General features: G+C 35.8%; 1 protein-coding gene across 1 annotated transcript in view; it reads right to left on the bottom strand.

Annotated features, from left to right (window-relative positions):
* The window catches only part of vash2 (vasohibin 2), a 56,972-nt gene that overhangs the window by 25,178 nt on the left and 16,655 nt on the right, over positions 1-15,139 (bottom strand). The window contains exons 3-4 of the mRNA XM_056481176.1: positions 14,904-14,960; positions 14,607-14,681 (exon numbers count right to left, since the gene is read on the bottom strand). Of these exons, the coding sequence (XP_056337151.1) occupies positions 14,607-14,681; positions 14,904-14,960 (132 nt within the window). The remainder of the gene's footprint in view (positions 1-14,606; positions 14,682-14,903; positions 14,961-15,139) is intronic.

The raw sequence follows: 15,139 nt of genomic DNA, 5'->3' as shown, positions 1-15,139 counted from the left end.
ACTATAAACACCTTTAACGTTGCACAGCAATCTTTTAGCATCTACTCATAACACTGTGTGCCAATGAGTCGGAAAGCACAAACAAGGACACTGCAGCAATGACCTAGCAACCACCCAGAACTCCCTAGCAACCACATAACGCAGTAAAAACCATTTTGAATACCTTATAAGCTGCATAGAAATACTCACACTCACTGTAGCACCGGAAAAACAAAATTTGCATAAGAAACCACCAACTAACATTAATAATTAATTAGAAATCATTGTTATTTTTGTCAAAAATTGACAGAGTGAACCTCCAGTGTATTTTTCTGACATTCTGCACCACTCCAAATCCAGCAGAAAACACCCAGAATTCCCAGCGATCACATATAAAACAAAAAAGGTGCATCCCAAATCACACTATTATTTGTCATTCTATAGTATAAGTAGTTCATTCATTTTATTATTAGATGCAAGTGCTGCATTTGACACAATTGATCATAAAATTCGTATAAATCGCAGTGAAAGACTGAATGTTTTCTATTAGTCTTGATGGTTTGTCTTTATCTCGCTCTAGTTTACATTTTGGAGTTTCTCAGGGCTCTATTTTGGGGCCCTCTCTTTTCTCATTGTATATGCTTCCTCTGGGGTCCAACCTTACGAAGCAATGGATGTCATTTCATTTCTATGCTGATGACACCCAAATCTAACTGTCCTTGAAGAAAAAGGGGAAAAGAGGCCCAGAATCACTAAACTAGTGTATGTCTGACTTCTGACATCTGAAGTCTTGGTTCTTCCCTCTTTTATTTGGGAGATCTAAATCCTACAGAACATTGTCATAAATAGTTGTCATTTTTTAAATGCACTGTGGTCGTTTATTTCTATTTTATGTTTTTTTATTGTACAGTAGAAATTTTGTACAGCACAGTGGTCAACTGTTCTTATTGTGCTTTAATAATAAAATTGATTTCATTTATTTAAAATACCCAATAAGAGTATGTACACTTTAAATACCTGGGTGACATACTTATTCAACCAATAAAAGCAAGTGTGGGATGTTGAACATTTCATGCACTCAATGGTCAAAGTGGAAGCAGAAGAAATGGAGCTATCGGCCGATGAGGTTTAATTACTTATATTTTTGGTCCAAGCTAAATTCTACAACGCAAGCAGTTAAACCACCTCCCAATGGTGAATATAGTTATACTCATGACAGGTTGTAACTTGGAAACTTATTTCAGTAATTTGGCATCCATTAAACGTCAATTGAATTTACAAGTTAGTAAAAAACCTCTTACACTACATTTTGTATAGCAGTGTTTCTCAACCACGTTCCCGAAGGACCACCAACACTGCAAGTTTTGGATGTCTACTTTGTTTGTCACATCCATTACAGGTCTTTTAGTCTCTGCTAATGAGCTGAATCAGGTGTGTTGGAATCTGAAACAGGTGTGTTGGGTTAAGGAGACAAGGAAAATGTGTAGAGCTGGTGGTCCTCCAGAAACGTGGTTAAGAAACACTGGTGTATAGAGTGTCATTTGGGATGTAACTAAACACATATTAAATGCAAAAGAAAAGAAAAATACCCTAGCAACCACCTAGTACTCACTAGCAACCAAGCAACGTATTAATATAAAGCCTTAGAAGAAACAAAAATCATACCAACCTACTTTCAATTATATATTAACTCATTCATTCATTCATTCATTCATTCATTCATTTTCTTTTCAGCTTAGTCCCTTTATTAATCTGGGGTCGCCACAGCGGAATGAACCGCCAACTTATCCAGCATATGCTTTACTCAGTGGATGCCCTTCCAGCTGCAACCAATCACTGGGAAACATCCATATGCACTCATTCACATACATACACTACGGACAATTTAGCTTACCCAATTCACCTATACCACGTCTTTAAACTTGTGGGAGGAAACCCACACGAACACTGGGAGAACATGCAAACTCCATACAAAAATGCTAAGTGACCCAGCTGAGGCTTGAACCAGCGACCTTCTTGATGTGAGGCGATTGTGCTACCCACTGTGCTATTACTGTGCACTATTAACACTCATAGCATTGTGGCAATGACTAATCAAATCCAATTTAAAAAATGCCATAAACAGAAACAAAGTTAAGGTACATATATAAAGACATCTCAAGTCAAACCAAATCCTTCCCTTTCCCTGAAGTGACTTGGTCAGCAGACACTCGGCTAGACTGGCCTTCCCCCTGGGCTTTTCCTTGCATCCGCCTGATCTGTTCTGTAGTCTTATGTAAGCGATCAGTGCTCACTGCGGCATGGCCACACATGATGCGGCAGTCGATGCCATGAGGAGTCACCAGACTGTGAGCGTATCAGCACAGTTCACACCAGGACTCATCTGCAACTACTAAAAAAAAATAAAAAATCTTCCTGACATTCAAGCCAACTATCACATCAGTAAAATGAGTGGTGTTAGTTTTAGGGTGTCATATAACACTCAGACTGCTCATTTAAAATAAGCTGAAACACAATTCTTGAGATTTTTGGGGGACAACTTAATTGTTTTATGTTCATTCATTCATCTTCTTTTCAGCTTAGTCCCTTTATTAATCTGAGGTCACCACAGCGGAATAAACCGCCAACTTATCCAGCACGTTTTACGCAGCGGATGCCCTTCTAGCCGCAACCCATCTCTGGGAAACATCCATACACACTCATGCACACTCATACACTACGGACAATTTAGCCTACCCAATTCACCTGTACCACATGTTAATGCACTGTGGAGGAAACTGGAGCACCCGGAGGAAACCCACGTGAATGTGGGGAGAACATGCAAACTCCACACATAAACGCCAACTGACCCAGCCGAGGCTTGAACCAGCAACCTTCTTGCTGTGAGGCGACAGCACTACCTACTGCGCCAGCGCGTCACCTGTTTTATGTTCAATCTAAATAAATTTGTAAAAACTAATAAAAGTTCACTTAATTCCTTCATGTTGTCCTAACTCAAATTGATTGTGTGGAACCCAGTATTTTTTTACAGTGAACTATAGTCTGCAGAGTTAAAATATATGATTAAGCATGCGAATATATGCTTGATTTATATATGATTATTCGTGGGTTAACTTCATCCCTCTTATTATCTTAGTATATATTGTAACTTTCCATTTTTTAATTTGACTTTAACTTGAACATTTGTCAAAAGTTGCATGCTCATAGAAAACTTTTTCGACAACTATCAGACATGTAGATACTTATACAGTTTTCAGGGTTCAAATAAAGAAATAGCTCATTTGTACTTTGTAAAAATGAGAATTATGGATTTATTTGCTGGCTATCCTACTAATGTTTGTTCGAATTTGCATTGCTTTTGAGAAACAAAACAAGAAAACAAATACATTACACAATCTGTCTTCGCATTTTGTTATTACTATTTTTCCCCCAGTAGTGCTGGTTTTCAGCAGCATCCCGCTCTCCCCCTCGTGAAGCTAATATGGAAGTAACTAAAACTGCAATTCATCAAAATTCCACTAGGGCTGGCTCCAAAAAATAGCACATTTCTATTGACCCCAATGTTAAATTAGCCAACTTTACAGCAGAAAATAGGTGTTTCCAGCCTGGTACAAAAACGATTTTCGTGTATATGGCTGATTTCACACTTCATGACAACTGTGAGGGAGTGAATTTTTTTATAACTCATTCGTTTAGTTTCTGTTAAGTTAGTTTCTGTTAAGTTATATTAAGTCTGCATAATTAAGTGTGTGGCCACTTGAGTGACAACTAGGTCTTGCTGGATGATTCCGGATGATTAGCCGCTGAACTCGGCATATACATCATATTTTTGTTTTGTTTTATGTGGCTTTACACAGTCGGTTGCCTTTTGGAATTATTTCCTGTAATTATCAGATAATATGGCATGCTGTCTGCACTTAACTGTGCTCACAAACCCTTTAAGTAGCCTCCATTTTCATGTGAGTGAAATTCTTATCTACTTCTATACCATATCTATAAATGTTTTTGTTTTATTTAAGATAATTTATTATCTCTAATTTTATTTCGAGCTTGAAAGCACTCCAGAATCTGACAGATTGATTAGCTGTAGGCTATAGAACAGTCATCTGAAATGTTATCATAGTGTTATACCTGGATTTTATAAATAGCCTTGCATTTACAGCACAGACTATATTTGAAGTATTTGGAAGTAATTCGCGTTTCTCCTGTAGAAAAACGTCATAAGGAACAATGTTTTAGTGGCTCAATGTATTACAACAGTGTTTTTAAAAGACTAAACACTTTATTGATATAGTATACAACCAAGCACAAGTGGTCAAAACAAAAACGAGTCGCAGGTAATGAAGTATTAGGCGTTTCTCCCAAAGAAAAGCCTGTCTAAGCAAAATCCTAGCAGGCACCTTTAGCTCCGCCCTTTTGCCCTTTTTTGGTTACCCCCGGTCGTGCGAACAAAATGGCAACGGCTGGCCACACCCACTTGTAACTTAATTTGCACTCTTCAGAAACCTATAGGTGACGTCACGGACACTACGTCCATATCGATTAACAGCAGCTGCTTAATATTTGTGCAGATTATGGGAAGAGTTATGATGTGCAATTTATACTAAAAAGAGTGCTGCAATGATATGTAGAAACAAAGAACATTAAAATATAATTTTGCCAGATTTTTATTTGTCAAGTTTTAAACGTTAGTAAAACTGCTAAATAGTTGGGGCATATCATCGCTGATGATATGAGTGATAATAATGATATGTACAGGAAACGTGGAAAGTTATATATTCAAGCAAATAGGCTGGTGTGAAAGTTTTATATGTGTTCGGAGCAGGTTAAAGTTAAACTCTTTAGAAAATATTGCAGTTCTTTATATCCAGCTCCTTTGTGGAATCATTTTAAAAGAGAGTCTCCATAAGCTGCAGGTTGCGTACAACAATTGTATGAAGATTTAAAAATCTAATGCAGTGCAAGTGATTTATTTTGTACGGTTAAAGAGTTTGATCATTTAATGAGAAATTTGATGTATAACTTTATTTGTCGACTGGAGAATTCTCAGAATAGAAGTTTAATGTTGCTGACAAATCCTAGGCTTACAGATGTGCGTTATCACACACCTTTGAGGAAGTATTGGCATAACTGTCTTTTGTAATGTATATTCTGTGGTTTGTATTGTTCTGTTTGGCTTCTGTTGCTATTGGACTGAGTGTCTGGAAAATACAAAGTTTTTGTATTCGTTCTATTCTCTTGATTGTTGTGTTTTATGTAATTGTTAAATCCTTTTAATATGCATTTTAATCATTTTAGGGCAACTTGTAACATTCTGTGCAGGGAAAGTAGCCTTTGAATAATTCTGGTACACTTACATAAATGTTTTATTAACGTACAACGTCCTTGTTAAATAAACAAAACAAAACAAAAAACTGCAAAGAAAACACAATGAGACTGCATTTCTCTTTTCTCATGCTTAATCTTGAATTCGTGTAGCCTTGAGGTTGCTAAAATGAGGAAATGATGCTTGATTTTTTTATCAAGCACCCTTTAAATGAATCATTATCATCACATTTGTCAGTAACCAGTGTAGTTTTGCTATCGGGTATCGCAACAAGCTGCCAAGTCTGCCACATAGCGCAAATCTGTTGAGCCGTGTGTGTGTGTGTGTGTGTGTGTGTCCTGGAACTGCTTCACTGCTCTTCCATCTGCCTTTCAAAGACAATATGCTGGTACTCCATAACACAAGCAAGCGTATTCATCTATTAATCAATGAGCTCAGTGGTGCATAAACAGAAAAAAATGCTATTACTTATAGGAAAAAAACTGCAAAGAAGTAACTTTCCACAAACTAAATTGACCTGGCTTTAATTAGGTTTGTTTTACTTGTTTTTTATAAAAAATTAAATACATTAAAACTTGTTGTCAAAGAATGTATTTTTAGGTATATGAACACTGCTGGTCAAAAATTCAGTTTTAGTACATTCTTAAAAGTGATTTTTAACTATATTTATTAAGAAATCCAGAAAAATGGATGACCGATGAAACAAAATATATTCAAATTCACTTTGTTTGTAAAACAAAGATAGAAAATTGAAACTGCAATATATAATATAATTTAATTTAATTTAATTTAATATAATATAATATAATATAATATAATATAATATAATATAATATAATATAATATAATATAATATAATATAATATAATATAATATAATATAATGGCGGCATGGTGGCGCAGTGGGTAGCGTTGACGCCTCACAGCAAGCTGGGTCAGTTGGCATTTGTTATTAAAGATTATTAGATTATCAGATTATTAAAGGGACTAAACCGAAAATGAATAATATAATATAATATAATATAATATAATATAATATAATATAATATAATATAATATAATATAATATAATATAATATAATATAATGCATTAGAATAATCCTTTTCTTTATTTTCCTTGGCGATGACGTAATAATGACGTATTTATTTTTAGCTGCATAAGGATTAAATAAAAATGGTGTTTTCGAAAGACAAGAGTTTGATCAAAGGTTTACGAGAACTGAATGGCTACATTGCTTCATGTTTTCTTCGTGAATTTCTGACTAAAAACAAAAACTAAAAAAACAAAAGGTGGATTGGATTGCTTGTTGGCACTGGATCAGTATGTCATGTGGCGGGGTGTAGTCGTCCACACACTGCCGTACTGTTGAAAATATTACCACTGTTGAAGACATGGTATCAAGAAGACTCACCCATCGCATTGATCGACAGACCCGGGAGTCTGGCAATTAATGACTCTGATAAGTAAACGTTGCTTTATTTCTGTGCGTGCTAATTTAGTTTGCAAGTAATAAAACTGAAGCGTTGTCAATATTTGGGTTAGCATTGTTTAACAAGGTAATGCGGTGATATAAATCAGGTGAGATTTCTATTTGCCATCGAATTACCAAATATAATTAAAGTTGGAGGTATTTTGACAAATATGATGGATTTATTTGTAGTGTATAGGTCAAAAGAGTAACAAAACATTAAAAAAAGAGTATATATATCCATCAGGATTTGACTGGCTCATGAACAGTTGTGAGAATGATCAAGCAAACTTTTTTTTTGCTTTTAGAATACTGTTCTGTGCGTCATACATAAGATGAGAGACACTGAGAAAGTAAATAATCTAACTCAACCCCATTATTTCTTTTTGTATTATTTTGCACACAACACTTTGTCGTTATTTGAAGTAAATACAAGCCCTTTCTTTATTTCTTTGCAGCTCTTTTGAGTTCCTTCTCTAAGTGTGTGTGTGTGTGTGTGTGTGTGTGTGTGTGTGTGTGTGTGTGTGTGTGTGTGTGTGTGTACACAAATACACACACCCACTAAACCCCCCAGCATTGCTGTAATGAGAAGACAGCAGAGGATCACATTACCCATCAGCAGGGCCATGTGATCCTCTCAAAGGCAGCGCTGTGAATTTCAGCATTCTTATCTGCAGCACACGCGTTCCCAAACCTGCGGGGATTACTACTTCTGCTACAGCTTCACGGATTGTTTTTTAATTGAATATGCAGACAGTCGTTGATGCCTTTACAAAACAAGACACTTTTATAAAAAACTTTGAATGCGATGAAAAGTAAAAACCAAATATTCCACCTTGTGATATATAAAAAAAAGCAAAGTACACTGGTTTGTGCATCCATTGGGCCAGATTGCGTTCTCATCTTAAGTGAACTGCTACAGAGTTTGTTTGCAAGCAGGCCTAGATCATCTCGATCAGACCACTGACCTTTTTCTCATTAAAGGCTCATTGGAAATGCGTGCTTCGGGCTACATTTTTGAGCAACTTCAATAATGCAAACTGTATAAAAATGGCAGTGATTTCAACAGTAAAAGACTGTAAAAATGCTACAGTAAAAATGTATAACCTGGTTAACAGTATGTTTCCTTAATATATACGGTGAATAACCATAAATTGACTTTCCCAGAATTCCCTGCATGGCATATCACTTTTTATGCTTGTTGTTGATATTATTATGGATCTTTTTAGTTGTTTCCCCATCAGTTATGGTCATTAGAGATTTATGTTACATCTAATGTTGATAAACAATGTTTATTTCTTTTATGCGTGTTACCATACTGGTGTTTAGCAGCTGTGTGAATGACACTGAGCACCCTCTATATACTGATACACTTTTCTGCTTGTGGGAAAAGTTGTTTTTGATGAGCATTGGTTCATTATGTATCTCATCTCCACCTGCATATGGTTGTGTTAACGTGTCTATCTGTGTAACAAAAGATGTGAAGGTGTTGGTAATTCAAAATACAGACATATTACATCTATAAATTAATGAAATACGATAGTTTACTGTGAAAATGAGAAATTACTTTTACAGTTTGTACCGTATTTTTAACGGCGAAATACTGGCAACCACAGCTGCCATTTTTTACCGTAAATTTCACGGATTTATACGTTTGACTGCAGTTTATAGGCAAAATGAATACTATGGGGAACTATGACAGTAACCACCTTTGTTCCCTTTTATACTAAAGATAATTACAGAGACGTTATTATTGATGTATAAATTATTATTCTCATGCAGCTCTTTGAAAAGAAATACTACTAATGTATTGGTGTCAATTGGTTTGTCCAAATTAATTCTTTCTTCGATGCAGCTAGATTTCGATATGGATGAATTGATATTGGTTCAGTAAGAGATCATAACCGTTAAGGTTATTACGTACTGACGTCATTTATCTTATATATCTAGATAAATGAGGAAAGCGCAAATAATTTAAACTAGTAAAAAATAAATAAATAACTAAATAATCAGACAACTGTGCACAATTCATTGCTTTTGAGTTTGCTTGTTTTTCCATCTCTTTCTATAATTGTGGATCTTTTGACTTGCAGAGGTGTTCGTGAGGTAAAGTTTCCTCTCCTCTCTGGACTGTTACAGCAGGGGTCTCAAACTCAAATTGGCCGGGGGCCCATTTCAGTCACTGATAATTCATAGGAGGGCCATTTTAACATTCAAGCACAAGAAAAAAGTGGAAACCTGACGTAACTGATGCATCTTAGGATAACAAACATGACTTTTATAATTATTATTATTCTGTCCCAACCAATTGTATTGTGCAATAGCGCAAGAACAGCAGAAAGCAGTCTGGGTAACTTAAGTGACTTTACTGGCAATTGTTCTCCTAAATATCTCTCTTTTTTTGTAAAACTACCACAAAGTGGGGAAAAGTGTGTACATATTCACATTTACTTTAGTAAAATTGTACTGGTAGTTGAATTGAACTTGTTAAAGTACATAGTTTTTATGCAAACCTTAATAAGCATGAGGAAAATTTATTAAATGAGATGATTTGAATCGAATTTTAGCAAAATTATCATATTTGTAACACCTCCAGCATAATGTGTAAGCCATATAAAAGTGCTTGTACAAAAAAATACAAGTGGTATAAAACTGATAATAATCAAACAATCCTTGAATATTTAAAAAAATAGAGCACTTACGGACAAATATTTTAACATTTAAATCAGCCACAGAAAAAAATGCATGTGTGTTACTCTCGACCGTAGACTGAGAGAAAATGAAAGTCAAACTAATCCGAATGCAGTACTATAAATGTCGACTAGGTGGCGGACCAAATCCACAAGTGACTTGATGTCATTGCAAAACAATGATAGTGGTTAAAAAATATGTTTTGGCAGGCCGAAATGCATTATATTTTTGACGTCAGTTGCGGGCCAGAGGAAGAAGGAGGGTGGTCTGGCAGTTTGAGACCCCTGTGTTACTGTGATACCCGTGGACTAGTGTGTCTGCAGAGCGAGTTTTCTCCACCATATTTGTCATGCATCAACTGTTTGAAAGCCGTTCTTCAGGGCCCATGTCACTGCTCGGTGAACGGCACTGATGCTTAGAGCAAAATCACAGTCACTTTTGTTGAGCGCGTAAACACAATCAAAGGTTAAGAACTTCCTCGACAGCGCTAAAAAAAACCAAGCAGGACTATTATTTTCTTCTGTGTATTTGCTCTAAATGCTTCTGTTTTCTTCTGTGCCCTTACTTGAGTTTTGTTTGCTACATTCAAAACGCTGGTAAAATTAAAGGTACAGTTCATTTATCTGGCGACTTGTATTAAAAGTCGTCTGTGATGCACTGCGATACTGAATTGAACTAAGTTTATGATATGATAATCATAACCGAACCATGAGATAAGTGTAGGTTCACATCCCTAGTACCTTTGATTTATAATCGAATATGTTTGCCTCACCTACTGTATTGATCCCCTTATAAATAACTTTTTCTCGGTATAGCTCACTATGTACAGCGGTGTGCGATATGGATATTGGTTCTTAAAGGGTAAATCTCACAATAAAATGGGATCATATATAGAATTACTTTGCATCCCCTAATGCATCTTATTTCCTCTTTCTAAAGCTACCTCTTGTCTGACCTGTCTTCCTCTGAAATGTGTGATATTTGTGTATGGTCGGAGGGGTCCAATTTCGCTGCATGTAAAGGTGTATGTGACAAATAAAGGCTATTTTTCATCATCATCATCATCATCATCATTATTATCATACCTCTCGTCTGACCTGTCTTCCCATGAAATGTGTGATATTTGTGTATGGTCGGAGGGGTCCAATTTCGCTGCATGTAAAGGTGTATGTGACAAACAAAGGCTATTTTTCTTCATCATCATCATCATCATCATCATCATCATCATCATCATCATCATCATCATCATATCTCTAGTCTGACTTGTCTTCCCCTGAAATGTGTGATATTTGTGTATGGTCGGAGGGGTCCAATTTTGCTGCATGTAAAAGTGTATGTGACAAATAAAGGCTATTATCATCATCATCATCATCATCATCATCATCATCATCATCCTCATTCTTGTGGTCAGGTAGCAACTCTTTCATGGAGACCTGAGGGTTGGAGATCCCTGCCATAAAACTAATGCATTACAAATTTGCCAAAAATGTAGACACCCTCTAGTGAATTTGTCATCAAAAACGTGCAACAAAACTAACCCAGAGCAACGTATTTTATGTTTTGCTAAAAAGTAGGCTGAGGCACGTTTTCCAATGAGCCATGTTTTTTTATTTGGTTTTGGGTTATTGCAGTGCTTAGGGCTGTCACTAAAACACGCTTTTTTCATGAGACACCCATTTTAAGTGATTTTTTTGTAGCTTACAGCAACATTACAACAAAAGCCTCAGTGTTCTCTGATACTCTAATCCTCTTCATCTGCTATCTTCTTTACAAGAAGTGCCTTTAGAGCACTGTAGATTAAAATAAGGGGTTTTGTACACAAAGATAAAAATCTCAAAGTGACGTAAACTGGAACCCTTCATCCTCCCGCTTAACTCAACACAGAGAGAAAGCAACTATTTGCAACTAATGACCCATATAGCGCTTAACTCAAAGTGAAGTTCAAACCACAGTCTCCAGAACGTTTCACTGCGATGCATGGCATTTGAATAGACAATGTTGACATTCACCTTGTGTTCACCCCTGGCCTTGATCTGATGGCTAAATGACACTAATAGCTTCTGAAAACACTCACTCTTCCCAGTGGCACTGAATGGCACAGCTGCATCGACTGCATCGGCAGAAATCTGCGCCCGCCTTCAGGAGGATCTACTACGACTAGTTTCCTAGCAACAGCTGAAGTTAAAAGCATTGGGTTGAGTTGAAGCGGTGGGGGGTTATGAGGGAAGACAGTGATCTGAAGCACATTGCCTTTGATTGATCGCTGCTTAGTCCTCGGTCCCAATTTTAGCAAAGGAGAAATCAAGTACAGTAGGGGAAGGAAGGCAGAAATGGGGCTTTCCTAAGGACAAATTAACAGAGTTGCATGTGTCTGATGGTGATGATTTCTTTTATAAGAACTGGTTTACATTTTAGGGACTTACAGACGTTTGAGGTTAAACAAAAACACTCAACACTCATCATATTTTTATTTTTTTCATAAAAATTTTATTTTTTCCCCTCTCTCAATGTTGAATTAATAATGATTGTTGAGTTGACCTTGTGTTCAATATATTATTTTAGCATAGTTTAGATATTCTAATGAGCCATGAGACCATAGTATTCAAAAGTAACTCCAGATGCACATGATCAAGTGTTTGCCGAAATGCGTAGGCGCAGTTTTAAGGAAAAGCCATGTCAATAAAGGCTTTTTCCACATTTTTCGAGTGCCTTGGACTAATATTTGCTGTTTATTCTGATGAATCCCTCGCCCAAAGAGCACAGACACATTATTTTAGCAACCCCTGAGCACTTTTTATTTGATTTTGCACTCGATTTTTGAAAGTAAGTGCAAGTGTTAGCCATAATTCAAGAGTCTTCTGGTCACCATTAAATGAAAATAACGCAATGTTTTTAAATGTGCCTTACTGAGCTTTAATAATTGTAGCCAAATGAGTGAAGGATTCATGCATTTTGCTTGTGCATTTAAAGTGTCACAAAACACCAAAACACATTTTTTGATATGTTGACAGTCATATATATGTACCACGTTGCTAAAAGCACTATTAGGACACATATATTTATCTAACAAGTGAAAATTGCGTTGTTTAAAGCAAATTCATTCTTTCGATTTAAAAAGAAATTTTGAAGCAACATCACGGCAATTCATTAATTCATGAGAAAGACCAATTCATGGTTCGAACCAATCAGCGCGCTCTATTGTGAACAAGATGCAACTTCATTAATATGCTTGATATAGCTTCGATGACTGTTTTTACCTGTTAAAGTGTTCAGAGAGACGCCACGTTGCGTTGCCCACCGTATGTCAAACAAGTAGTAGAATAATTGTTCGGAGTCATGGGTCTTCAGTATTGCTATATAAATTTGACACAACGAAGGTTTTGTTTCAATTTCCCCACGATGAGAGCACTGCTCGCGTGTGGACTTAAGCAGTTGGATTACAGTGGTCTGCTAACACATGACAAAAATATGTTTGTAAGGAACATTTTTTACCCAAGAGCTTTCCGAATCTGGAAATTGTGAAAACCGGATTTGCCACTTGTCTCCTTTTAAAAAAAGGCGCGGTTCCAGCAGTGTTCATTTCCTTGACGAAACATTTTCGTCATTATTTTCGTGACAAACAAGTTTCTACCAACGAAAACTAGACGAAAACTAAATAAAAATGAGTGATGATGACTACAGTTATAATAAAAATATACTGACATTTTCGTCGACTAATAAAAACAAGGCAAGAATATGATTCAGGGATGTATTTTGGTAAAAATCCGATCACAATTTAATTTTTTATGTACATCTTCATTTAGAATTAGAATTAAAACAGCCATGGAACTGAGTGCACATTTTACTAAATAACACATTATCATTTGCCAGTCATATGTCTCTACTTTACAGTGCTATACAGCTGAGCACCTACATGTACTGTAACAGCAACTACAACAGTAAAGCTTGCTATACTGACATTGCGAGGTGGACTTTTCCTTTCAAAATATAATTTGCATGAAACTATTCAGCAGACTGGTTAAAAAGACTAGTAGTTTACCGCGTTAAAGTAAAGGGTTAGCTAAATAATTGCAAAATCCTGCATTTTCAGTAGTCTACCTTGCTCACACACACCTTTGCATATTACTTATGATATAAATAAACAATGCATATCTAACTTTTGGTCTTCAATGGAAAATCTACATTCCATATTTTAATGAGATTGTTTTATTTAATATGAAGTTAGAATATTCAGCATAAATAAATGTAAACAATAGTTTAATTAAATTACACAAATTAAACAAAATATATTTTAGTCAATTAAATCTAGAGCAGATTTAGTCGACTAAAACTAAAATGATTCAGAAGACTAAAATATGAAAATTATCAAAATTAACACTTGATTCCAGTTTGTGTTGATTGTCCTGTCTCTACAGATTTGGTAAGTGTGTGATCAGTGTTCTTTGTTTATGTTTATTCAGATGGCAAAGTTAGTTAGTATCATCAGCATTTCGCTTACAGTTTTTAAAGACATACCTTAGTCAAAATCATTTAGTTATTAAGTTTACAGTAATATCACTACAATATTATGGACAGAAAATCCTCCACTTCCACACAGCTCTCAGATCCATCGTAAATGCTGCTCTCCGAATCACTGCCCATCTCCCCTGCGTCTGTGTTTGTGTTGCCGCTGTGAAAATCAGCTGTAGTGCATGTACTGAAACTCCCCTTTTCATGCAAACCCTTCACCACACGACACTCCCTCCTAAACAAAGCTGGACTCACCCACTTTCAAATAAGAGGTGTTCAAACACCCTGCTAAGACAGGGGGGGGGGGGGTTTCATGGCCCTTTAATATGTAGTAATTACGATTCTTATTTATTTATTAGCATTAATACATTATTATTTCTGTTTTAGTCAGACCTGTTTTAGTTAGACCCAAATATAGACTTAATATTTCAATTAGTTACTAAGGCAATTTTATATATGTTTGTATTTCTTATGACTTATTTGAAGCAACATTTTTTTTATTTGCAAGTTTTCTATTATTGTGTATTTAGTGTATTATTATTCAATTAATGAAAAACATGTTATATATTCTAACAATAAAGACAAATTCTGTGAATATTTGAAAATAAATTTGTTGTTAAGGCTAAAGGATACATCCCAAGGATAACTGCTTCAAGGCATTTGATAGGAAGTGATTCTCGTATCATCTCTCTCGCAGTCTCCATCAACCTTCAAAACAAAATAAATCAAATGTTAAGCAGGACCAATGACTTCAACAAAGATAACACCTCTGTATTTTGTAAATGCATTCTCTGATTTACAGAACACATGCAAAGTGTCTTTTTTAAAAGGGATTTTCCATCCAGACCATAAAATAGAAGTAAAAGGAACAGGAAATAGACTAAAAACAGGAAAGACAGGCTAGATGGACAGGATGATGGCATCACTTACCCACTCAGAGGTCGGGTTTTCTTAATCTCAAAGAACTGCGTTCCCGTATGGTTGTATCTGTCAGCAGTTAAGGACATATGAGAGGACGTGAAGTTTGAATGCCTCATTTAGGAAGCCTTGTTTTCCTGTTGCTTCTTTGTGACTCATGTGTGTCAAAATGCACAGCTGTGAACAATATCCTCTAGAAGCCAACATCCTCATTACCCGCCACTGATATCACTGTATTTGTGGAAGTG

This window comes from Danio aesculapii, chromosome 20 (assembly GCF_903798145.1).
Source record: "Danio aesculapii chromosome 20, fDanAes4.1, whole genome shotgun sequence".
Lineage (NCBI taxonomy): Eukaryota > Metazoa > Chordata > Actinopteri > Cypriniformes > Danionidae > Danio > Danio aesculapii.
This window is presented reverse-complemented; position numbering and strand designations above follow the sequence as displayed.